This window comes from Bubalus bubalis, chromosome 19, assembly GCF_019923935.1.
Source record: "Bubalus bubalis isolate 160015118507 breed Murrah chromosome 19, NDDB_SH_1, whole genome shotgun sequence".
Classification (NCBI taxonomy): Eukaryota; Metazoa; Chordata; class Mammalia; order Artiodactyla; family Bovidae; genus Bubalus; species Bubalus bubalis.
Genome location: NC_059175.1, coordinates 39,645,640 through 39,671,961, shown reverse-complemented (window position 1 = coordinate 39,671,961; position 26,322 = coordinate 39,645,640). Strand labels below are relative to the sequence as shown.

Genomic DNA, 26,322 nt, shown 5'->3' with positions numbered 1-26,322 from the left:
TACTGAGATATTCTCTTTATTAAGCAACTTGCTGTTTTGAATTTAATAATAAACAACGTGTGGGTTGCCCAAGGTTTTTTGGAAAGTATGTTGAAGTGTGTACTTCTGGTATGATGGGCACTAGAAAAACAGAAGGGGTGGGGGCAAGGACTTCAGGAAAGAACTCTATGAAAAGAGTCACCTTGTCCCCACCCACATCTGTGGACTTCTAAGAACATGGCTAGAGGGAGCCAAGACCAAAACTCCTATCTACACAAGGACAAAAGCATCAACAAGGAAATGGTCAAATCCAGTTGAGATCATCAATTTTTTTTTTTGAATGCTTGTTGTGTGCCTAGCTCTGTGTTGAGTGTTGGGGTTACGTACACATTCCTGACATTTAGAAGGGGACAGTACCATGTACATGAGGCAAATGAGTCATGGGACAGTAAGTTAAATGTCATGTTGTTGCTGTTCAGTCACTAAGTTGTGTTGGACCCTTTTTGATCCCATGAACTGCAGCACTCCAGGCCTCTGTGTCCTTCACTATCTCCCTGAGTTTGCTCAAACTTATGTCCATTGAGTTGGCGATGCCATCCAACCATCTCATCCTCTGTCACTCCCTTCTCCTCCTGCCCTCAATCTTTCCCAGCATTAGGGTCTTTTCCAATGAATCAGCTCTTCACATCTGGTGGCCAAAGTATTGGAGCTTCAGCATCAGTCCTTACAATGAATATGCAAGGTTGATTTCCTTTAGGATTGATTGGTTTGATCTTCTTGCTTTTGAATATCATAGTAAGGGCTAAAAGGAAGTGCTGTTTACAGGAACACAGGGATGGAGAACTTGATTCTGTTGGGGAATCAGAGACTTCCTGGCCAAAGCAGTATTTGAGATGGACCTACAAATATGGGCTTCTCTTGTGGCTCAGCTGGTAAAGAATCTGCCTGCGGTATGGGAGACCTGGGTTTGATCCCTGGGTTGGGAAGATCCCCTGGAGAAGGGAAAGGCTACCCTCTCCAGTATTCTAGCCTGGAGAATTCCATGGACTGTATATAGTCCATGGGGTCGCAAAGAGTTGGGCATGACTGAGCGACATTCACTTTCACGTCACTTTCTTAGGAATATGAGTACAATTTAGATGGGCAATCTGGCAATTGAGACAGAGAGTAGGTGCATAGCTAGGGCATTTGAAGCTGGGGAAATTCAGTGATCAAAGGTTTTGAGGTTGGAAGGCTAGGTGCATGGAGGGAGAAGCAAAACAGTGTGGCCTCCCTTTCTCCTGCAGGATTTACTGGGATTTCTAGGAAGAATGTAAATGTCCCTGCACTTGCTTTATTTGTCTGGGAACAGGACAATTTTGTCCCAGAGGGGATATGTCATTGGTATACTAAGAACAAGTACTTAAGTTCCCAAAGGTGGTTAAGAGAGTGTGAAAGTCGCTCAGTTGTGTCCAACTCTTTGTGACCCCATGGACTATACAGTCCATGGAATGCTCCAGGACAGAACACTGGAGTGAGAACCTTTCCCTTCTCCAGGAGATTTCCCAACCCAGGGATCAAACCCAGGTCTCCCACATTGCAGGTGGATTCTTTACCAGCTGGGCTACCAGGGAAGCCCTGGTAGATTAAAAGTCTTTAAGGTGGTTAAAGTCTTTTAAAATTGGATTCTATCTGCTCATTCAAGTCTCAATGAAGTTGAGTTCAAGGAGTAAAGTATCACTTAAGTGTGAGTGTGTGTGAGTGTGTGTGTGTGTGTGTGTGAGTGTGTGTGTGAGAGAGAGTGAGTCTGTGTGCTCTAGCTCCCTTTTCCATCCCATAGCCCACCCAGTGTTCCATCTGAAAAGAGCTTCACTTGTAATGAAGACCATGCCCTGTGGTTGGCCACAGATGACTACTCTTATTTCCTTGGGGGTCCAGGGAAGACGGCTCTCAGTTGCAGGTCACCCTTCCAGCCCACCCAGTCATTCATTTCAAAATCTTTAATCAGCAGAGCAGTGCTTGGAGAAATGATCAGAAGATAAACACTGAACTCAGCAAATAATTCCATTTCCAAATGTTGCAGACATCAAGAACAGGTAGGTGAGGCAGGAGAGGTGGCTGGATGCTGTTTCTTTCTTAAGGCTGTGTGCTGTGTCATGTGGGAAAACTACCCTGGTGGCTCAGATGGTAAAGCGTCTGCCTGCAATGCAGGAGATCCAGGTTTGATCCCTGGGTCGGGAAGATCCCCCTGGGGAAGGAAATGGCAACCCACTCCAGTACTCTTGCCTGGACAATCCCATGGACAGAGGAGCCTGCTAAGCTACAGTCCATGGGGTCTCAAAGAGTTGGGCACGACTGAGCGACTTCACTTTCCTTTCCTGTGTCATGTGGGGCCCTGAGAGTACTGGCTCATTCTCATCCTGGGCCCAGGGCAGGGATCCTGTGTGGGATTGGGAGCAGGTGTCCTCCCTGTGTCCTCTTCTAAGTCAGTCATGACCTTGCTGCTCTTGGATGGATAACGTGAGGGGGAGAAGGAGGAAGGAAGACTGGGGAAGATGGGATCTTTTTGCTGGTGAATGTAATAATTTCATTTGTGAGTGTATATTCCAATAGTTATGGGCGTCCCTGGTGGCTCAGATGGTAAAGAGTCTGCCCGCGGTGCTTGAGACCAGGGTTCGATCCCTGGGATGGGAAGATCCCCTGGGGAAGGAAATGGCAACCAACTCCAGTATTCTTGCCTGGAAAATCCCATGGGCGGAGGAGGAGTCTGGCGAGATACAGTCCATGGGGTCGCAAAGAATGACACCACTGAGCGACTTCACTTTCACTTCTCTTTTCACTTTCATTCCAATAGGTGGCGCTAGTGGTAAAGAACCCGCCCGCCAATGCGGGAGACGCAAAAGACATGGGGTTCGATCCCTTGGTGGGGAATATCCCCTGGAGGAACGCATGGCAACCACTCCAGTATCCTTGCCTAGAGAATCCCATGGACAGAGGAGCCTGGAGGGCTACAGTCCATGGGGTCACAAAGAGTTGGATACGACTGAAGCAACAGCACACACACACACACACACACACACACACACACACTGATAGAAGGCAGGGGGCCTGGATTGGACAGAAAATAAGTGCCACTGTGCACAGGAGGGAGGCAAGGCTCAGAGGTTGATCAGTGGAACCACAGCACACTGAAGTCTGAGAAGAAAGCTCAGCTCAGTCTGGAAAAAATTAATCTGGAGAAAATGGGATAAACTGCGGGAACCCAGAGAACCTGGTGCTGAATGAGGAAGCTGTGTGTGTTCTGCAGGTGGCAAGTGTGGGCAGGGAAAGGAAGGAGTGACCACTTTGGTGTAAGGCTTGCCCTCCTTCCTCTCCTGCCCCACCCTACGCAACTAGAAGAGCTCAGATCCACAGGGGTGCCCCAGAAATACCACCCCACACCCTAGCACTGCCCCTACTACAACCCAAGAGCACAGAGATCAGGCTCTTAAAAGGGAGGCAACCAAGAGAACTGCAGCCTGGAGCCATCAGACCTGGGCAGCCAGGACCCCCACCCCGGGTCCCCTACTAGAGAGTGCTGCTCAATCCTCCACTCCCACCTGTACCCCTTCCCACATAGCAAGGAATCCATGGAGCTGCCTGTAGCCTGAGCCCTGCACCTCCACCCCCTAGGCTATGCTTTGGTATGCAAGACGTCGAATTCCCCATCTAAATGGCTCTGAGTCTCTAAGGGCTTCGTTGGTCCTTTCCTCTTGAAGGTGATAGACACCGCTGAGTCTGTGCACCCTTAGGTGTGAGGGGAGGCTGAGGGTGACTGTTTGCAGGTGTGGTAAAGGGTGGGGAGTTGGGAAGGCGATGGACGTGCAGGTGTCAGGGTGCCCACAGGGGCCCTCACAGTGCTGGACTGGGATAAGGGTGGGAAAGGGAGGGAGGGGCCTTCATCAGTGGTCTCTCCCCCAGGCCCTGCAAACGCAAACGTTAGGAGTGGACCTGCACCCCTCATTCCCCCAGAGGTTTTGTAAAAGGGAACCCAAAGAACCCCCGAGCACAGTTCTCCTTTGCAGTACCCCTTCCCCAAATGAGCCTACACTGCAGGTTCCTGGCCACGCTACCGAACCATCCATTCTGCTGTGCACCAGGAAGCCAGACAACAGCCTGAATCCCCGTGTCCTTGTTCTCAAAGCAGCTCATTTCGTGTCTCCAAATTCCCTTCCAGCATGGGAGGTCTCCATAATCTAGAAATTCATCTGAGGCAGCGATTACACAACCAGCTCTAAGATGAGGCAGGAGAAGGAACCATATAACATGTTTTAACTTGGAGAAACATGTGGGCAAATCATTCTGTACCACTCAGGCACATCTGGAATTATATAGAAAACACTTATGAAGGACAGGTGATGGGGAGATCTAGGCCTGAGGAAGCAGGATGGTGAGCCTTTAAAAAATAACGACGATGGTTGTCATGTATCAAGTGCAGACCAGCGGCCAGCCTCCAGGCTGAGTGCTGCTCTTATAGGAAACAGCAGAGCCCAAGTGCCTGCGTTCAAAGCCCAGCTCTGCCACTTCGGAGCTGTGTAGCTTCAGATGAGAACTATAAACCTCTCTGCCTCTGTTTCTTCATCTAGAAAATGGAAATCAGTAGCAGCAGCTTCTCCCAAGACTGCTGTGTTAACATGGGTAAAATGCTGAGAATGGTGGCAAGCACTCTGTACAGCTTAGGTATTACAAATGGTCACCACTCTCTGGGGTAGGAAGTATTGGGTGGGTCATAAAGTTCCCTCCGTTTTTTCCATAAGATGTTACAGAAATCTCGAACGAACTTTTTGGCTAACTCAATATTACCCGAAATGTACAGATGAACAAGTGCAGCTTTTGAGGTTCTGTAGTTTGCTGGGGAGAAGCAAAGCCAGGATCCCAAACCAGCCCAGCTCTAAAGCTCACGGTCTTTCTGTTAAACCATGCTGCCATCATGAACTTCAAGGGGTACAGCTGAGAAATGCTGCTTCACTTGGAGAAGAGAGGATCACAGGAGAAACGGGAGGCAGTTCTTTGAAAGGCTTCCAGTGAGACTCCAGGGGCTGGAACAAAAGTGCAGGCTAGAGAGAAAGATTTTTACTATATCAACAAGATGAGCTGTTTCTAAGTGGGAAATCCTCTAGCATGAGATGTTCAAGCAGACTTGTAGGGATAGTATAAATTAACATGAATTAATTATGAGTGAGTTAAATATGAATTGAATATGAATGAATTAATACCTCAAATCACCAGCCTTATTTTGCATAATGATGCACTGGATGAAAAATATGACCTTCCTGACTATATATGGACCCCTAGTTAAAAAATAAAAATTAAAAAAATCACATCACAGGATAAATTCCAGCATCACAAGTGTGTGTTAGTCGGCGTCTCAGGTTTCATCAAAGCCTAAAATGCCCTGTGGAAAACAGACCCTGCCTCCCCATTCCACTGCAGTGATTCAGGGAGAAAGTTGCAAGGAGGTGCCATCACCATACTTGCCCTTTGCCACCAGTGAATGGAGGCATGGCCCAGTCTCTCCTAAGACAAGTCATGCTTGAAATACTGAGACTGATGTGGACAGAGCTGGCTGGGAATAAGGGGTAGTTATGCAGAGTCGGACACGACTGAAGCGACTTAGGGCAGATACAAAACACGCAGAGCTAGATACTGATTTCGTGCTGCGTGTGCCACTGTGTCTGAGAGTAGGGACCATGTCTCTTTATTGACCTAATCCACATATCTAACAAAGAGAGCCACAAAGCAACAGCCGATCAGCGCCACCGCAGAGGCCGTGATCACCACAACGACGACGCTGCCGGCCGTGTTGACCAGAAGGCCCAGGCCACCTCCGACCAGGATCTGAGCCAGCTGCACCATGCATGTGAGGGCGGCGCAGTCCAGGCCCTGCCCTCTGCCGCTGTCATCCGGGCCCCCACCCAGGGCCCGTTGCTTCTGCAAGGCAAGAACAGGGACAGCATTTGATCTATGCCAACTGTTCCGTAGGGCAGAGTCAGCAAGCAAACTTGTCCTTTAGAAAGCCAGATAACAGATACTTGCAGCTGTGGTTATAAACACATGACTCTGCTGTTGCAATGCCAAAGTAGTCATGGCACACACACATGCTCCAACACAACCTTAGAACCCTGCCATTTGATTCAAGCTCCACCCCCTGCTTTCCCCTACCTGCCACAAAATCTTGAATATTAACTATGAGAGTTAAATGATTAAGAACACAAAATTCTCTCTTCCTAAGCATTCAATGGAGAAGGCAATGGCAACCCACTCTAGTACTCTCGCCTGGAAAATCCCATGGATGGAGGAGCCTGGTGGGCTGCAGTCCATGGGGCCGCTAAGAGTCAGACACGACTGAGCGACTTCACTTTCACTTTTCACCTTCATGCATTGGAGAAGGCAATGGCAACCCACTCCAGTGTTCTTGCCTGGAGAATCCCAGGGACGGGGGAGCCTGGTGGGCTGCCGTCTATGGGGTCGCACAAAGTCGGACACGACTGAAGCAACTTAGCAGCAAGCATTCAATAAATACAGTGGATTAGAAACAATAAATATCCCTTTTCATCCCTTCCTTAGAGTTGAAAGTTCAAACACTTTCAGGAGGATGTTGAATCACAGATATATGTTAGGTGAGGCAACATAAAAAAGAAATTCAACCTTTTAAAATAGGGTTGTTGTTTGGTTAATAGATTAATGTTTGATTACTATTTGGCATTTGGTCTGAATTGGCTGATAGCATTGCCATTTGTCAGGTATCATATACATGCTAGGGCTTGAGCAAGGCTCTTTCACTTATGTTATTTCATTCATGCTTACCACCTTTCCAGAGGCACATGGTGCCACCAGGGAAGCCCCAAAGTGTTAGCCCCTCAGTCATGTCCGGTTCTTTGCGACCCCATGGACTGCAGCCGGCCAGGCTCCTCTGTCCATGAGGATTCTCCAGGCAAGAATACTGTAGTGGCTAGCCATTCCCTTCTCCAGGGGATCTTCCTGACTCAGGGATTGAACCCCAGTAATCTTCATTGCAGGTAGACTATTTTTTTTTTTAACCATCTGAGCCATCAGGGAGGCCCATATTATTATCATTAACCTCATAATAACAATAATACTACTACCTACCATTTTTTGAGTCTTTGCAAGGTGCCAGGTAGGCATTATGAAAAGCAGATTACCTATACTATCTCATTTCATTTAATTTTCCAACAATTCTATAAGGTGGGTGTATATTCCCATTTGATTAGAAAACTAAGGCTCTCTGAGTCTGAATGATAATTCCTACACTATTAAATTAAAAAAAAATCATTGTGCAGGAAAATGCATAGGATCCTTTGAATAAGAAAAGGAAAATGAGAAAATGCAATTTGTAATTGCTAGATTTTCATTCAAAAATACTAGAAAGACAGACAAAAATCTGAAGAAAGTGGTTACCTGTAGGGGCCTGGGGTAGGGGGTCGGGGAAATAGGGAAAGCGTGAAGGGTGAGGTAGGCAGGTGCCATTTGATTCACGTGTGCACATCATTGTGGCTGCTGAACCATGTCATTATAGTTCCCATCTAAAAGTGAACTCATTTTGAGTGACACTTAGTAAATAAATGGACAAGATCTCTGGGCTTCCCTGGTGACGAAGACAGTGAAGTATCCACCTATAATGCAAGAGACCCAGGTTCGATCCCTGAGTCAGGAAGATCCCCTGGAAAGGGGAAATGGCAACCCACTCCAGTATTCCTGCCTGGAGAATTCCATGGTCAGAGAAGCCTGGCAGGCTACAGTTCATGGGGTCACAAAGAATTGGATACAATTGAGTGACTATTTTCTCTGCTTTATGACTCCCCAGTGTCCCATAGCTGCCAAATGGGGGAGGCACGATTTGAATCCAGGTTCTTCTGAGTCCATAGCCTCTGTGTTTGGGGCCTGCTGCTGCTGCTGCTGCTAAGTCACTTCAGTCGTGTCCAACTCTGTGCAACCCCATAGACAGCAGCCCATCAGGCTTCCCCATCCCTGGGATTCTCCAGGCAAGAATACTGGAGTGGGTTGCCATTTCCCTCTCCAATTCATGAAAGTGAAAAGTGAAGGTGAAGTCGCTTAGTCATGTCCGACTCTTTGCAACCCCATGGACTGCAGCCTACCAGGCTCCTCCATCCATGGGATTTTCCAGGCAAGAGTACTGGAGTGGGTTCCCATTGCCTTCTCCAGTGTTTGGGGCCTAGTATCATACAACTCTGTCTTGGAGGGGCGGTTCTCAATGCCAGCTGTATCTCTAGCAGCTAAGTGCCTGCCATGCATTGAAACATTAGTGACAATGTCTCCCAGGGGTAAGGACAGCTACAACTCTTGTTTAAAGGTTTTAACGCCTAGTGCAACCCTGCCCCACTGTGCTTGCCCAATCAAATGATTAATAAGAAGGCCAGTGTTCTAGTCACATGGACATGTGTTCAGCGTTTTTGCAATTTCCTGCTGGGATGAATAAGCTAATAGTTCTCTTTAGCTTTTACAGTTGGGGAAATGTAAGCCTATTTTCAGGGGGACAGTTGCATATTTTGAGAAGAAAAGGTGGTAATTTTAGAGCAGAAATTCCCAACCTAATGCTTTTTTAGGGCCAAGTGGAGTCTTGCCCTCTGGCTTGAATTCCCAGATGGAAATGGAGATGGGGCGGGCCTCCCTTGAGGCAGCTAGAGAGTTAACCAGCTGCCACCAGCTTTCCTCCCTGCACACAGGGTGTGACTTACTAAAATCCCATTTCCAAGGAAAATATTGCTCAACCAGTAACTCCCAGAAATGGCACCAGACCTCTGTAGTGGTTGAGGGCCAGGGCCCTTACTGTGGCACCCAGAAATGGCTTCAGGTGCATGGCATGTGTCATAAGCCCAGAGTTTCCGCTGCTTTGTCTCTGTGTGATTGTGGGCTGGCTTCTCAGCATTACCAACCCTCCCTTTTCCAATCTGACAAATGGGAGTAATGGTGCCTGTCTCACTGCTCCCAAGTGCACTGGGCTTCAGAGTAAGGAGGAGAGGGTGGGCTGGGAACGTGGTCATGCCTTGGCCAGGCCATTGTAGTGATGCAGTTTCAAGAACCCGTATTTTCCAGCTCTGCTCTACACTTTCTCAAGTCCCCCCCACCCCCGCCTTCCCAGGGGGCTCCAGACGTCACTCAGCACTGAGATTGGACCACGCACCTGCTCCTCATGGTGATACACAGCAATGAGGGTAAAGGGTACCGTGTACAGGGTGCTGGACATCACGCCAAACAAGGTGCACATGGCCAGGGTGGAGTAGACATTCGGGAAGAGCCCGATGAACCCCGTCCCCAGGCCAAACAGCAAATACCCCATAAAGTACAGGGCCTTTAATCCGATGCAGGGAACCAACACTTTCTGAAAGTCTGTGGGGAGAAGAGAGGGAGTAATTATAGCTGGCAGTGCCTCACAACATCTCATAATTTCAGACAACCTTTGCTTTTGAAGATTCACTTTTGTTTTTTTAAATCTTTCCTTTGATATTGAGTCAGGAACAAAAGAACCCCCTTATCTATGCTTGAAAACAGCTGGTTTTGAGAATCAGTTTTGAATCCTTTGCATAAAGGAGAGCTAGAGATTGCCTTCCTGGGTTGATTTTCTTTTCTGCAGGGAAGGACCAGGTACTGCATAGTGGGCAGCTGTATATAGCAACAAGATGCAGAAGAGATGATTGAAAAGCCCACCTTTGTTATGGGACCCTGGGGCTGCAGGACATGCGAGAAAAGTGCAGTTCTTTCTAATTCACAGGGATCTATCCCAGCAGGACCAAAATGACAATCCAGGTCTATCTTGACCCAAAGTCAGGTTGGAGGAAATGAACATAACCAGAGTTTATGGAATAAGCTGAATCATTCAGTTTTTCTGCCCCACCCGAATGCTGTCTCCACAACCTGAGAAGCAGGTAAAGAAGGTACATCACCTGCAGACACTGGCCCTGACTTACCAGCCCTTCCCAGTCCGGTCAGGGAACCCTGCTGTGCCAGGCACCTCCCCATCGCTGGCACCCTCACACTCTGGACAAGCTCTATAACTTCTCCAAAGCCTCAGCTTCTTGATCAGAAAAATGGAACTAGTAAAATCCTTGCTGGCGGTTGTTACTAGGATCAAATGAAGTAAAATGGCTGTGAAATCCCCCAGCCGAATGTCAAGCACACAGAAGACATCAAGTTAACATTGGCTATCATAATTCCAAAAACACAGACTTTGCTGAATATGGTTGACTTCTCACTGAGGTCTCTTCGAAGCAGGTAAACCTGGCTTGCTCATAAAAGACTCATGATAGAGCTCATTCTTTAAAACTGAAAATTTTGCTTTAAAATATTTTCCTATGTTTTTCACCACAGTAGGGAAAATCCCTAAGAACGTTTTATCTTCCTTTTTTAATCATTTATTTTAATCCATAGTTTTATCTTTCCTCTGCCCCATGCTGCTAGAACAAATGAACCCAGGAGATAGATAAATGATAGAAGCTAGGAATGTGCCTACTTAAGAGTGAAATTTTCCATGTCTATTCAAATAATTATTAGATTTACATTGCATAGACAAGAAACCTCATCTGTACTCCATTTGTAGTATTGTTGATATCAATTATGCATTAAATATGTGAAGAGAAAGTCGCTCAGTCATGTCTGACTCTTTGTGACCCCATGGACTATACAGTCCATGGAATTCTCCAGGCCAGAATTCTAGAGTGGGTGGCCTTTCCCTTCTCCAGGGGATCTTCCCAAACCAGGAATCGAACCCAGGTCTCCCTCATTGCAGGTGGATTCTTTACCAGCTTACCCACAAGAGACGCCCAAGAATACTGGAGTGGTAGGCCACCCCTTCGCCAGTGAATCTTCCTGACCCAGGAATTGAACCAGGGTCTCCTGCATTGCAGGTGAATTAAATTTGTATCTATTATGTATTACATTGGTATCAATTTGGAATCCTGAAATGTTAAAGGAACAACATTGCTTCCTCTATTAAATTCATGCCATGCTTGGAGGGGTGTTGTCAAGGCTGAGAATAAAAGCAGTGTAAATCTAGTTTGCTTAATGATTACATTTATGCAGAAAATGGAATACAAGTTGTCTCAGTACCTGAAAGATACCATCAGTATTCTTTAGGTAAATGCTATCACCAAGTAGATGGGCCAACCAGAAAGAAGGCAAAAGGTGATAAAAAGATATTTGGAAACACAACTAACTTCACTACAAAGACTGAAAATCTGGCAAAGAATGCTTTATTTATAAAGTGAAATCAATAACTGTCAGCCAAGTTGACTTGCCCTCTGCTGTGTCTGATACTAAGTGACATTGTGCCTCTCCTTAGGGTTGGAGAGAAATGACTGATTTAGGCCCCAGCTTTGAATAGTAGTCTATGCTATGAACAATTGGCTATATTTCAGTACTCAGTGTGGCTATACTCATCAATCTAAGTGTACCTGCTGTGTAAAAGGAGCTTGAAAACAGTCCTTTATCACCATCCCCCATCTCTTACCTCAGCAGCCAGATTGCCCTACCAAAGTCCCTCTGGATAGACATTCTGGGTCGTCAACCTGGTGTTATGTGATGAGTCCAAAATACAGGGTTATCTAGTGTACTCTGGAATTGTGGCAAATGATCGATTCTGCCCAGAGTGGGTTGGAGTGCAGAGGGAAAGACTTGAGAGATGGCACAAACAGGGGCATTTTGGAGTTGGGTCTGGCTGGGTAGGGAGGGAGAAACAGCAGCTCAGGCGGAAGAAACCAAATATAAATCCACAGACATGAGACGGGCTGGGAAGTGGGTCATTGGGAGAGTTCCTGCTTGGGAGTGACTGAGGTCCAAGGATGAGCCAGGCCAGACAGTGAGTCCTGGAGCACCAAGGTCAGGACCTCCACTCTATCTTATGGGAGACCCTGAAGATCTTTAGGCAGGGCTGGTTGGTATTTTATAGAGAATATTTTAGTTCTAACTCACTGTCTTAGGAATATCACAGGTTTATACATTAATATAACTTTCAAAAACTATTAAAATAGGAGGGATTCTTGTATAGAGAGATTTTTAAGTAGAAAGGTCCTAAAAAATAACATGCTCTTGAATTTTCAAAAGCCATGAAATTCATGTAGGAGCTCAGCCTAGATAATGGAAGAGTCCCTGGGAGGGATTCTTTGAGAACAAGTTAAAATTGACATAAAATTAAAAGGCTAATGACTTTTAGAAAAATATTTTCCTCTTAAAAGAATGAGGATGGTAGTAAACAGTTGCCCTACATCTTGAAAGCACAAAGTGAGATGGATAAGTTATTAAATCCTTTCAGTCTAATGCTCCCTGATTCTAGGCATTTGAAATTGTCCTCCTGAAAGGTTTTTTTTTTTTTTTTTTCTTCTTCTTAATTTGTATACTCTGGACCCAAGGATCAAACCTGTGTCTCTTACTTCTGCACTCACAGGTGAGTTCATTACCATTAATGCCATCTGGGAAGCCCAAGGTGGGCAAAGGGCTTCCCTGGTGGCTCAGTGGTAAAGAACCTGCCTGACAATGCAGGAGATGCAGGTTCAATCACTGGGTTGGGAAGATCCCCTGGAGAAGGAAATGGCAACCCACTCCAGTTTTCTTTGCCTGGGAAATCCCATGGGCAGAGGAACCTGGCTGCAGTCCAAGGAGTTGTAGAGTCAGACATGGCTCAGCAACCGAACAACAAGGGGAAGAAAGGGTTTTGCTAAGGAAATGTAAGCTTCAAGCCACCACTATTTGGTTACCATAAATTTTAAAATAATGAATTCTATGGCTTTATGATTATGAAACACAAGCTGGAATAAAGATTGCCAGGAGAAATATCAATAACCAAAGATATGAAGATGACACCACCCTTATGGCAGAAAGTGAAGAGGAACTAAAAAGCCTCTTGATGAAAGTGAAAGTGGAAAGTGAAAAAGTTGGCTTAAAGCTCAACATTCAGAAAATGAAGATCATGGCATCCGGTCCCATCACTTCATGGGAAGTAGATGGGGAAACAGTGGAAACAGTGTCAGACTTTATTTTTCTGGGCTCCAAAATCACTGCAGATGGTGACTGCAGTCATGAAATTAAAAGACGCTTACTCCTTGGAAGGAAAGTTATGACCAACCTAGATAGCATATTCAAAAACAGAGACATTACTTTGCCAACAAAGGTTCATCTAGTCAAGGCTATGGTTTTTCCTGTGGTCATGTACGGATGTGAGAGTTGGACTGTGAAGAAGGCTGAGCGCCGAAGAATTGATGCCTTTGAACTGTGGTGTTGGAGAAGACTCTTGAGAGTCCCTTGGACTGCAAGGAGATCCAACCAGTCCATTCTAAAGGAGATCAGCCCTGGAATTTCTTTGGAAGGAATGATGCTAAGCTGAAACTCCAGTACTTTGGCCACCTCATGTGAAGAGTTGACTCATTGGAAAAGACTCTGATGCTGGGAGAGATTGGGGGCAGGAGGAGAAAGGGACGACAGAGGATGAGATGGCTGGATGGCATCACTGACTCGAAGGACGTGAGTCTGAGTGACCTCCAGGAGTTGGTGATGGACAGGGAGGCCTGGCGTGCTGCGATTCAGGGGGTCGCGAAGAGTCGGACACAACTGAGCGACTGATCTGATCTGATCTGATCTGATGATTATGGGGTTCATGGATATGCTTATATTAGGTCCCCTTTCCCCACTTGGGCTATACTTTAAAGCGATTTTCTTGACCTCAAAACAGGTTTTCAGCTGTGTTTTAGCTGGGCAAAAGGCTAAATGCCAGGCTAGGGGACATTGTGTACATTCACTTTCCTTCCCAACAAGAAGCACACTTCAGTGACAGAATGATGCCCCTGGGAATGGTACCACGGATTGTCCGCCATTGCCTCCCCCGCTTCCACCTGGGTCATAACCCTGCTGTCCCCTGGGCCTGTCCAAAGCCTGGACCTCTGCCCTGCGGATCAGCTATTTTTCCCACAACACTGAAGAAGCTTCCAAATTTCCATTCCAAATGAGGGACCTGCATACATTTTAAAGGCCTGAATTTTCATTGAACTCAATGTGTACAGCACTTGGAGATTTCCATACAAATTAGCAAGCACAAAATGAGCCTGTGTGATGCCCTAAAGTTAGAGGACATCCATTTGGACACAGTTAAATCCAATCCCAGAAATCCCTTTGAATACAGTGTCCCCATAGATAAATTTAGCCAAGGTTGGGGGTGGGTGGGTGAAGTTAATAGACCCCATGGAAAGCTGATGCCTGAGAAGAAAAGCTGTCCTTCTCAATCTAGAACAGGGCTCCTATAACATACCACTCTACTGATCGGAGCTAAAGTTATGTTACTTTTGTCACCTATCATATTAACCATCCCTCCTATTTTCTGTCTAGATTAATAAGTGTACCTATGAAACCTCATGGTGATCTCATTGCAGCAGAACCCAGACCTGCTGTTAATCAGTCATCTTGGCTGTGACAATCCCTCACGCATCCAATAGTTTACCATGTTGTTTCCAAGTTTTCCTCCTATTTCCCAAAATATCTTGATCAGGAGCCCCCTGATTCCAAGTACAAAGTAATTGCTGTGGAGAATGGTACCCAGGATTCATTGGGAAAAGGCTACTTGATGAGGTCTCTTCTAAGGGAAAAGGTTTTTCCTGATCTCCATATATTTACCAAAAATAAAATCCAAGATTCTGCTAGACCAGAGCCCTTAGAAGACACCCTCAAGAGGAGGAGGCTTACTTACAAGAATAAAGTGAGGAGAACATAGAGTTGATGCACAAGCCCCAGCATCCAACCTCAACCCCCCTTTGGTAGATGAGGAACTCTGTGGAGTTGTGGGCACCGTAGGGATCCCCGTGGTACACAATCTGCAAGAGAGATTTGGGGCCACTGAGTTCCCATTGCGGGTTGGTAAGGACCCCTTCTCATGTGCTCTGTGTCTCTTTCCCTTGCTGGGGGCACAGACCTCATTCCCCCATGACTGTGTCACCCTTTCCTCCTTTCACACCTCCACTCAAGGACCCTCAGGAGGACTTAATGCCTACTGCCTGCAATCTAAACATCTTTCAAATGTTGAACATCCCTCCTCCTGTCTAACATCTGGCTCCACCTGACTTAGGCAACCCTGTCACCCCTATTCTGGTACAGCCAACAAGCTTCAGACTCATCTCCACACATGCCAGTCCTATCTCCAACTGGAATGTTTCCTCCCTCTCCCCTCCCTCTCCAATTCCTACTCACCCTTCAAGATCCAAATCACACTGCCCCTCCTTTATTAAGCGCACTGTGACCACTACCGCTCACCTCAAATTTTCCTTATTTGTTGTATTTGATCGAGTACTGGTCCCATAGTGTCTTCTAACTGTTTAGGGTGTAGAAACTTCCCTCTGGAACTTATCTATAAGCCAGCTCCCTGAAGGTACTCTCTCTCCTGCTCTTACTGTGCCCATCCTAGAGGTGCTCAGAAGCTCCACAGGTGCTGATGGAGCAACTGGTGTGTGAGACAAAGAGCGTGTACAGACAAGTCTGTTACCTGGCCCATGAAGTCTGTGAAGAAGAGCATGTTGGACAGGAAGGCAGTCCATCCAATGAGGTGGCTGATGCAAAGGCAGCGGTAATGAGGGGGCATGCTCCTCAATGCCCTCAACAGTGACCTCAAGGTCATTGTCCTCTGAGTCTGGAATAAAACACCAAACAGGTGTGACATTCAGTTAGACACACAGCCCACTGTGGGATCTGTTAGTAGTCCATCACACAAGGCCACACCCTCTGGGCGCGGCACCATGGTTTCCATGGAGTGTTCTCATAGGAGGTGTTTTGTTATGTATATGCAGATACTTCACAGTTTCAGGCCAATATCAGGGCTTTGAGGACATAAGGGCAAAGGGACTAGAAATAGACTTGCTTTAAGCCAAGATGTAAGAGCCACTCATCAAACTTCCTATCTTTGAATGACAGAACCACTGTATAAGGATGAAGCTCATGGATTTAAGTGAGGCCCTAGATGGTTATAATTCTTAGATCTCTTGATTCTTAAAATCTGGTCATCCAAATTCCAAAATGGCCTCTATACTCTCTGTCTTCATGATTCTGTTCTATTCTATGGCAAAAGGATTTTGCAGAAGTAACAAAGGTTACTAATCAGTTGGCTTCAAGTTAGCAGGGAGATTATCTGGGTGACCCTAATGAAATCACATCAACCGTTTAAAAAGCCTAGGTTTCTCTCTGGCTGGGAGCAGAAGGGGAAGCCAGAAAGTCTCAAAGCACAAGCATTGCTAGGGTTTGAAGGTGAAGTGGGCTACAGCGAAGAACTTCATTGTGACCTCCAGGAAGTGACTGATCCCTGGCCATCAATTAGCAAGAAAACAAGGACCTCGACAACCACAAGAAGCTGAATTCTACCTGCATGAGCTCGAAGTTGATTCTTCCCCATTCAAACCTCTGGATGAGAAGGCAGCTACACCAGCACCTTGATTTCAGCTTTGTGCGACCCTGAGCAGAGCACTTGACTGAGCCCACCCAGACTTCTGACCTACAGAACTCTGAGATAATAAATGGGTATGGCTTTAAGCTGCTAAACCCGTGGTAGTTTATGCTGCAGTAGAAAATTACTACATCGAGCCAATCAGCTCCCTGCTCTGGGTCAGGTACCTCCCCCTGGTTTATTTCTCTGGATCCTGCCATCAGTCAACATGTGTAAATGAGCCCTAAGTCTAGTCAGAAGTGAGAACATTGTAGAACATACACATACGCACAAAACTAGACACATGTAAGATGAATACATATGCCCCCCAATTCTTTAACCTAGACTTGAATTATGTTAAAACCAGAGACTATAATTTATTGGTGTCAGTAGCTTTGAAAGAATGAAAAAAATTGAACTATTGACACAACTGTTTTGAAGTAAAAGAAACAGCCTTTAATAGCTTGTCATATGAGAGAAGAAAAATATCTCGGGAATATTAAGAAATCAGCTGCCCTGAAGACACTGAGACAGAAAACATTAACCATGGTAGGGTGATGGGTCTTTCTTTCTGTCTGATTTCTATTTGTTCTGAATCTTGACATAATAAAATTGGATCTTAGCTAGTTTATTTACAAGATAGTCTCCCAAGATTTTTCCATTTTAACTATAAGAGAAAATTGTTTTATAACTCTTAATCTTCTATGATAATGCTTTTTACTTCTTTGATGCAGGAAATTATATTCACTCATTGTAGGGTTGTTGTACAAGTTGATTTTTTATTTCATGGATTTTATAGTATTTAACCTAATGACCATGACTCCACTGACTTTTTATACTTACTCAGTATTAAAAAAAAAAACATGCATAGACATTACTATGGAGTAAGGAAAAAAATATTTTCTGCATGTAGCACATGGTATTTGTCTAAATAAATGGTGACCGTAGCAGAAATCCAATGTAGAACTATTACTTTTTCCCTTGACTACAGGAAGAAACAATTAATGGTATAGACTGAGGAATAACAGCCTGATTTTCATATCTCAGATTAAGTGATTCATCTTTAATTTCTTTCTCTTCTTTCCAAAAATTTAAAAAGTGAATCTGACCAGTAAGTATTCAGCCTCATTTCAAATATTAATTTATGCTTTGGCCTTATATATAATTTCAGCCTGCTTTCATTGTTAACCTAATTTTTTCCTTTCTCCCCAAAATAAATAAAAGCTTCAAAATTATGCCTTTCTGTAAAAGCTGTGAATATAAATATTCAGCTAGCATCTTATTCACTACCTCATCAGTTCCCTTAGTAAAGCCCTTGCAATGATTTTGAGCTGTCGGGAGTTGTTTTACTGCATGCATTTGTCAACTGGAGATTGGGTCATGATGGATCTATAAATGAAAAATGAACAGAGCCATAAGGGGGAGACAGAACTGCACAAAAGTACCCTCAGAAGGAGACTAAATGTTGAAGGGAGCAACTAATGGTGGGGAGGAAATAGAGATGGATTTTTATGGTATCCAGTTTGAACAATGAAATAATTTAGGCCTCTTGCCATTAAAAAAAAAAATCCCAGTTCTCAAATTGCACAGCCACCCTCATTTTGGAAAGTAATGTCTTTGACAAACAAGAATAGGTAGGACCTGACACTGTGGAGATGCCCACTGCTCAGCGGGAAGCTCCCCAGATGCACTATTGGAATAGCCGTCGGTGCTTGACCTTGAGCCTAAGATATATTACTGGGTTTTTTTCCCCTATGTAGTTTTTCTTTTATTTTTTTGTCACATAATAGAAGCATTCAGAGCCTACAGTGTTGTGCATGTGGCATATGCTGGTACAAGTTAATTGTATTTGATGCATTTCTTCTCCCAATGGTATAGGGGGTTTTATGCCTTTCAAAAGACTTCCACACACTTGATTTCATTCAGTCATCACAACAGCCTCGGGGCAGACTTAGACGGCCTCTGTTGGGTGACTCTTTGAGAGCCAGTCAATGCAAAGAGGGCAAAGAGGCAGGCATAATCTATCGTATCTACTTATCTTAAGTAAACTCTGTCTGGTTTTATTCCTTTAACCCTGACATTACTTTTTCTTTATTTTCAAAGTAATACATGTCTATTACAGAAATGTTGAATACACTGAAAGGTTTAGAAAAGAAAATGAAGACCACCTGTTAGCCCACCACACAAAGACAATAATTTCAATGAGCATTTTGGGTGTATATCCTTTCTGTTTTTTTCTCTGTGTCTGTGTAGCTTTTCCCACAGTCCCCATTGTGGAAAATTCTTCACGGCTAAATACTTGGTTCTGCAAATGACCTCTGGCATCCTTGGCATCTCCATGATTGAATAGAGAGCATCGCTGTCTAATGGTGAGGTGATCTAGTCTCATCACATGTCCTAGAACTGCCCTCTGAACCTGCAACAGTGTGACCACCTCCAGGCCTTCCCCTGCTTCCTTAAGCCTACCAGGGCATCTACCATCCAAACGGGTCACTGTATGTGCCATTGATCTGTTTAAATATATGCACATCCCCCATAATTATATATTCTTTGCGGGCAGAGAATATATGTGTTTTTTCATCGCAACCCATTGGCCACTGTTTCCTTTAATTCCACCTTAAAATGCTTTGTCACTCAGGGCATGATAAGGATGCTGTCTTTTTGGAATTTCATGGTTAAACAGTTGTCCATCTGTAAATATCCTTTATGGCAAATTTTCAATCCTCTCTTCTCTCAGGGAATGGGAAAAAACATTCATTTTGTATATATATGAGTGTTCTATCTGATATAGTATGTCTTAAATAAAGTTTCAAAAACACACACATCTAATGATCAAATGGCTTCCATTGTGTAGCTATTCCATGAATCCCATGCTGCTGCCTTGCAGAACCACAGAGCAAGGGGGCTCCATCCTACCCGATACCAGCAGGGAGTATAAAGGTTTTCCCACAGGCAGTCTGGAGCCCCAAGGTCTCAGCAGGTCTATGGAGGCCTAGATTCTCCTATTTTCTCTATTCACTGTATGATCAAAATAAAATGAAGGCTCCATCCCAATAGCCTCTTAGTTCCTCCAGTTGCCAACTGGGGATGCTGCTATTTGGAATAACAAATTTATAATCTTAATCTAGCCTGAGGATGGATAATTCCAGGCTTATCTTATGGCCTAACATTTTACAGCCAGCTTCATCTTCCCTGATTTGATGGTCTTCAAAGAGTCAGAGGCAGAAGGACAAGAGGGAAATGCACACATTTTTCTATTAGGTGCAAAGTTTTAATTCCAAGGGATAATAGCTACTGGGCATTTGCAGATTCAATTGGTAGATTCACAAAATTTCAATCTGAGGATAACAAAACTCTTTACATCAAATAATCAAGCAAAACAAAGACAAGGATTAATGTTAAAAGAACGAACACAAGGAAAGAACAAGAGTATTTTTCCTGGGTAAATAAAAAAGAACTTGCATCTTTACCTGTTCAGCAGGGTTTTTGGTTTTTCCTCCCTGCAGCACCAACTCTTGGTTTACATAACCATTTTTTACTTTCTCAATAGACCCATACTCATACATTTTGTCTGATGACAAGGCAAGGTCCTGGGGGGCTTGCTGTGGGGGAATGTCCTTTGCAACATCTGTAAGTGGGGCTTCAGGGATACTGCACAGATGGATAATAAAACACAAAGTGAGCACCAGCGAGGAGAAGAAGAACATGACCTGGAATTCCGTGCCCAGCAGTCTTCCCAGTTCCAAGTGGGCCCAGTCAATGGCACCCAAAAGGTAACCAAGAGCACCTCCCAAACCTGCAAAGAAAGAAGGAGCTGTATTAGCATTAATTAGAACTGTCTTCTCTCTCATCATGTGCAGGCCCTCTACTTCAGTGGGAAAGTTCCCTGAGGACAGCAGAGGTAGCCTGGTTATAATTGGAGAAGTAACACAGGGAGAGGCTAAGACACCTGGGCTGGATGTGTGGGTTCAAGGCCTGGCTCTAGTATACACTTGCTGTGAACTTGAACTTCCTCATTCATAATATGGGGATTATGATTTTTTTTAAAAAAGTAATATGCTAGACACATAGTAAGCACTTAGTAAATATTGCCACCATCTGAAGTCCCATGATTTTCTAAACTGTACTCTCAACATGGCTTAAGAATTAAAACTCCTGGCCCTAAGAGCCCTAGTTCCTGATTGCAATAAAATATAATTATTGCATTGTCATTGATCTATTAATAAGTTTCTTAGGGTGACACAAGTTTGCAAAGATCAAACAGCCTTGGAATCTCTCTTCTTTCCCCTATGACAAGTTAAAGGTGTGACTTGGGGGAATAAGTTAGGAGTTTGGGATTAACAGATACACACTACTACATATAAAAGAGATAAAAAACAAGGACCTACTATATAGCACAGGGAACTATATTCAATATTTTGTAATAACTTATAATGAAAAAGAACCTGAAAAAGCATCTGTATAACTGAACCACTTTGCTGTATACCTGAAACATTATAAATCAACTATACTTCAATAAAACAAAATAGAAAACAAAAGCTAAAGGTACTTGGTACCAGTTGATAGCCACAGAAAAAATAAAAACAAAAATTTAAATATGAATTTTAAAATATTTATTTGTTTATTTGGCTGTGCTATGTCTTAGTTTCAACACCTGGGATCTTCAGTCTTCACTGTGGCATGCGGGTTCTTTAATTGCAGCATTTGAACTCTTTAGCTCTGGCCTGTGGGATCTCGTTCCTTCATCCAGGTCCCTTGCATTGGGAGGATGGAGTCTTAGCCACTGTACCACCAGGTAAATCCCTAAATATGAATTTTTAAAAATCTTGTTATCCTGTCCCAGGATCCTGACCTGAAGTCTTTCTGGTGCTTGCCTTATCTGCTTACACGTAAAGACAGAGTGATCTGAGGGACATTGAGAAGGGATTTCTCAAAAAGGATCCTGCCCTTACAGCCTAACATTTGAAATTCTGCCATTAGTGATTCATTCTTTGGGGTTCCTGTTTTAAAAAGCAAGTGCTCTGGTACAGACAAGCTATTGCAGGTCTCAATATTGAAGCAGTAAGTGCTCCTCAGATGGTCTGCCTGGCCATCGGCACCAGTGACATCCGAGAGTGCTGGGCTGCAGCGGGAGCATACCATGGGGTTGGAGTATGTCCAGGGGATTAAGCAGAGGGATGCCAAACACATCTACCTACAACGAAGTGTAGGGCCGATCCTCCTGCAAATACCTTTAAACATCAACCTTCCATCCTGTCTTACCAAAGAGAAATATCTATCTACCTAGTCAGATCAGCTTTGTGTTTGTTTTTCTTTTTCTTGTGTTAGTGAAGTCTCCATTGTATCTGCCAGGTAAAGACAACATCCTGGGACTTCCCTGGTGGTCCAGTGGCTAAGACTCCCCTCTCCCAGTGTAGGGAGCCTGGGTCCGATCCCTGGTCAGGGAACTAGAACCCACGTGCCACAACTAAGAATTTGCAAGTTGCAGCTAAAAGATCCCACATGCTGCAAAGAAGATCGAAGATCCTTCAAGCCGCAACTAAAACCTGGTGGAGCCAAATAAATAAAATTTTTAAAAAAACCTAAAAAAGACAATGTTCTCACAAATCAGAGAATTAAGGAATAAAACAGAGCTTAAGGAATTCTCTCTCAAACCCTAAACATTTAAACTTACCTAAACCCTGATCCCGGGAACACAAATCTGAATGCCAGGTAATATGAATCCTAATTTATCCAGAATGTTGGAAGAATGGATGATTCTAGTCACCTCACATTTTGTCTAATTGCAATTTACCATAGAGAGTATTTACAGATGAACAAATGTTTAACCACTGAATTCCAAGCGCATCATTGTCATGCTCTGAGTGACAAAGCATTTTAAGGCAGAATTATGGGAAACAGAGGCCAATGGGTTACAATGAAAAAAACATATGTTCTCTGCTAGCAAGGAATATGTAGTCTAGTTATGGGTGAGGTGCATGTATTTAAACAGATAAATGGTACATAGAGTGACCTGTTTGGATGGTAGGCCCCTGGTAGGCTCCAGGAAGAAAGGGAAGCCCTGGAGGTGGTTACATTGTTGCTGGTTCAGGGGGCAGTTCTGGGACATGTGATGCGATGGATCACCATTAGACAGTGATGCTCTTTATTCAATCATGGAGATGCCAAGGATGTCTGTGCTGAGCCAAGCAGTCAACCAAACAAAATGTACTAAAAGCCTAGCTCTATTGGAGGGTCTGTCTAGACCAGAGTTTCTCAGTCCCAGCATGACTGACATTTTGGGGATGGATAGTACTTTGGCCACCTCATGTGAAGAGTTGACTCATTGGAAAAGACTCTGATGCTGGGAGGGATTGGGAGCAGGAGGAGAAGGGGACAACAGAGGATGAGATGACTGGATGGCATCACTGACTTGATGGACGTGAGTCTGGGTGAACTCTGGGAGTGGGTGATAGACAGGGAGGCCTGGCGTGCTGCGATTCATGGGGTTGCAAAGAGTCGGACACGACTGAGCGACTGAACTGAACTGAACTGAAGTCTTTGTTGGAGGCTGTTCTGTGCATTGTAGGATGTTTTGCAACATATCTGGCCTCCTCCATGCGATGCCAGTACAACCTCTCCACTAGTCAACAGACACGAATGTCTCCTGACATTGTCTAATGTCCCCCAGGGGGACAAATGGGCACCAACTGAGAACCCTTGATCTTAATTGATCCTATGCAAAACTTATATATTCGTTTCTCAAAACTACCATTTGTGACTAGATCAATAGTTGTTATACTGCCATTAAGGTCTCCTATCGTGTATGCCTCTTTTCTTCAAATTTACTTTTCCACTGAGCAGAGGAAATACAGAGCAGAAAACCCCTGCCCATTTGAAAGAACTGATGTGTGAAATAAACCTTCCACTGTGCAAATAGAATGTTGGTTTTATTTTATGAATATAAATATATGGATATAATCATAAAGGTGGATTATATTAGATACTGACTTGAACACTTGACTGCTGCAATTGGAGGGTTTCCTAGTCTAGTTTTATGTCTACCCACGTCATGTACTTCAATAAATATTTGAGTATTAAATTTATACAGAAAACCTCTACTAGCTTCTGGGGATATAAACATAAATAAGACACAGCAACTCCATTCTTCCCTCCCCAGAAGATAGTTCCAAGGAGAAGAAGCAGATAAACAAACAGCTGCTGCTGCTAAGTCGCGTCAGTCGTGTCCGACTCTGTGTGACCCCAGATACAGCAGCCCACCAGGCCCCCCATCCCTGGGATTCTCCAGGCAAGAACACTGGAGTGGGTTGCCATTTCCTTCTCCAATGCATGAAAGTGAAAAGTGAAAGTGAAGTCGCTTAGTCATGTTTGACTCCTAGCGACCCCATGGACTGCAGCCTACCAGGCTCCTCCGTCCATGGGATTTTCCAGGCAAGAGTACTGGAGTGGGGTGCCATTGCCTTCTCCGAAACAAACAGCTACTTAAAAAAATAAAAACTGTAACAAATAGAGAACTGTGAGCTAGATATTCAAACAGAATAGAGGAGCTTTGATGAGTTTATTATTACTAATTATTATAGAATTCTTAATTAGCAATGAAGCTCCTAAGAGTTCACTAAATCAAGGAATCCAGAGATTTTAGAGGTGGAAGGATGTTTGCAGCTGGTCTAGTTGAATTAGATAAGAGAACTGCAGGCTGCAGTGGGTGACAGGAGAACACATAGAAGGGAGGGTTTATAATTATGCTGATATCAATGCCCACTTGTGTGTTTTCTAACCATGTGACCTTGGGCACTTCTCTGAAAGTGGGTGTAGTGATGCCTCTTTATATGGGTCTTGCGAGGGTTAATGTGACAATACATATAAAGCAATACCACAGATAGCAGCAGAAGGAAGGAAGCAGGAAGTGTTGTCCCTCAGTCGTGTCTGACTCTTTGCGACCCTATGGACTGTAGCTCATCCTCTGTCCATGGGATTCTCCAGACAAGAATACTGGAGTGGGTAGCCATGCCCTCCTCCAGGGGATCTTCCTGACCCAGGGATTGAACCCAGGTCTCCTGCATTGCAGGTCGATCCTTTACCATCTGAGCCACCAGGGAACCAGGTTTCAAATGGAGTGCGCTACTGACTTCCTACAGAAACCTTAATCCCAAAGCCTTGCTCAGAGGCAGGAGAAACTGACAGCTGCCTGGAGCTGGCCGAAAGGACTTAATCATTCTAGGCCCAGTGACTAGAATCAGGGGATCACTCTGAGTACTAAGACTAAGTGTGGCCTATGGCAACTGTTGTGGAAAAAATAAGTATCTCAAATCTGGAAAGAGCAAAAACTATTTAAAAGGGCCTTATTTCTTAAAAATCTCATTATAAAGCAGGGCTTCTTAAACGTTAATGTGCACAGGAATCACACGATGCCTTGTCATGACACAGGTTGTCTTAGTCTGTTCCAGCTGCTATAACAAATATACCATAACCTTCATGACTTATAAATACCAGACACTTATTCTGACAGTTCTGGAGACTGGGGAATGCAAGATCAAGGTGCCAGCAGATGTGGTCTGGTGAGGACCTACTTCCTCATTGACAGCCATCTTCTAACTGTCACCACTAACTTGGCATAAGTGGCAAAGGAACTAGTTTGGGCAACTTTTCTAAGGGCACTAACTCTGTTCATGAGCCTTCATGACCTAATCACCTTCTAAAGGCTCCATCTTCTAACAGTATCACATTCAGTTCAGTTCAGTTCAGTCGCTCAGTCATGTCCGACTCTTTGCGACCCCATGAACTGCAGCATGCCAGGCCTCCCTGTTCATCACCAACTCCTGGAGTTCACCCAAACCCATGTCCATTGAGTCGGTGATGCCACCCAACCATCTCATCCTCTGTCGTCCCCTTCTCTTCCCGCCCTCAATCTTTCCCAGCATCAGGGTCTTTTCAAATGAGTCAGCTCTTCACATCAGGTGGCCAAAGTATTGGAGTTTCAGCTTCAGCATCAGTCCCTCCAATGAACACCCAAGACTGATCTCCTTTAGGATAGACTGGTTGGATCTCCTTGCAGTCCAAAGGACTTTCAAGAGTCTTCTCCAACACCACAGTTCAAAAGCATCAATTCTTTGGCACTCAGCTTTCTTTATAGTCCAACTCTCACATTCATGCATGACTACTGGAAAAACCATAGCCTTGACTAGACAGATCTTTGTTGGCAAAGTAATGTGTCTGCTTTTGAATATGCTATCTAGGTTGGTCATAACTTTCCTTCCAAGGAGTAAGTGTCTTTTAATTTCATGACTGCAGTCACCATCTGCAGTGATTTTGGAGCCCCCAAAAATAAAATCAGCCACTGTTTCCACTGTTTCCCCATCTATTTGCCATGAAGTGATGGGACCAGATGCCATGATCTTAGTTTTCTGAATGTTGAGCTTTAAACCAACTTGTTCTCCCTCCTCTTTCACTTTCATTAAGAGGCTCTTTAGTTCCTCTTCACTTTCTGCCATAAGGATGGTGTCATCTGCATATCTGAGGTTATTGATATTTTTCCCAGCAATCTTGATTCCAGCCTGGGCTTCATCCAGCCCAGTGTTGCTCATGATGTACTCTGCATATAAGTTAAATAAGCAGGGTGACAATATACAGCCTTGACGGACTCCTTTTCCTATTTGGAACCAGTCTGTGGTTCCATGGCCAGTTCTAACTGTTGCTTACTGACCTGCATACAGGTCTCTCAAGAGGCAGGTCAGGTGGTCTGGTATTCCCATCTCTTTCAGAATTTTCCACAGTTTCTTGTGATCCACACAGTCAAAGGCTTTGGCATAGTCAATAAAGCAGAAATAGATGTTTTTCTGAAACTCCCTTGCTTTTTCAATGGTCCAGCAGATGTTAGCAATTTGATCTCTGGTTCCTCT

At 44.4% G+C, this 26,322-nt stretch overlaps 1 protein-coding gene across 3 annotated transcripts in view; it reads right to left on the bottom strand.

The window, feature by feature from the left end:
- Window positions 1-3,023: 3,023 nt before the first annotated feature.
- Window positions 3,024-26,322, bottom strand: part of SLC45A2 (solute carrier family 45 member 2) — a 38,613-nt gene continuing 15,314 nt past the window's right edge. For 2 of the 3 annotated variants that reach the window (XM_044932649.1, XM_006071882.3), the window contains 5 exons: window positions 19,894-20,219; window positions 15,494-15,637; window positions 14,705-14,828; window positions 9,161-9,366; window positions 5,645-5,928 (listed from right to left, as the gene is read on the bottom strand). In XM_044932649.1, coding sequence (XP_044788584.1) covers window positions 5,704-5,928; window positions 9,161-9,366; window positions 14,705-14,828; window positions 15,494-15,637; window positions 19,894-20,219 — 1,025 coding nt within the window. In that variant the 3' untranslated portion in view covers window positions 5,645-5,703. Of the gene's footprint in view, window positions 5,055-5,644; window positions 5,929-9,160; window positions 9,367-14,704; window positions 14,829-15,493; window positions 15,638-19,893; window positions 20,220-26,322 lie in introns of those variants that run through there. The other variant, XM_006071884.3, reaches the window with a different exon arrangement.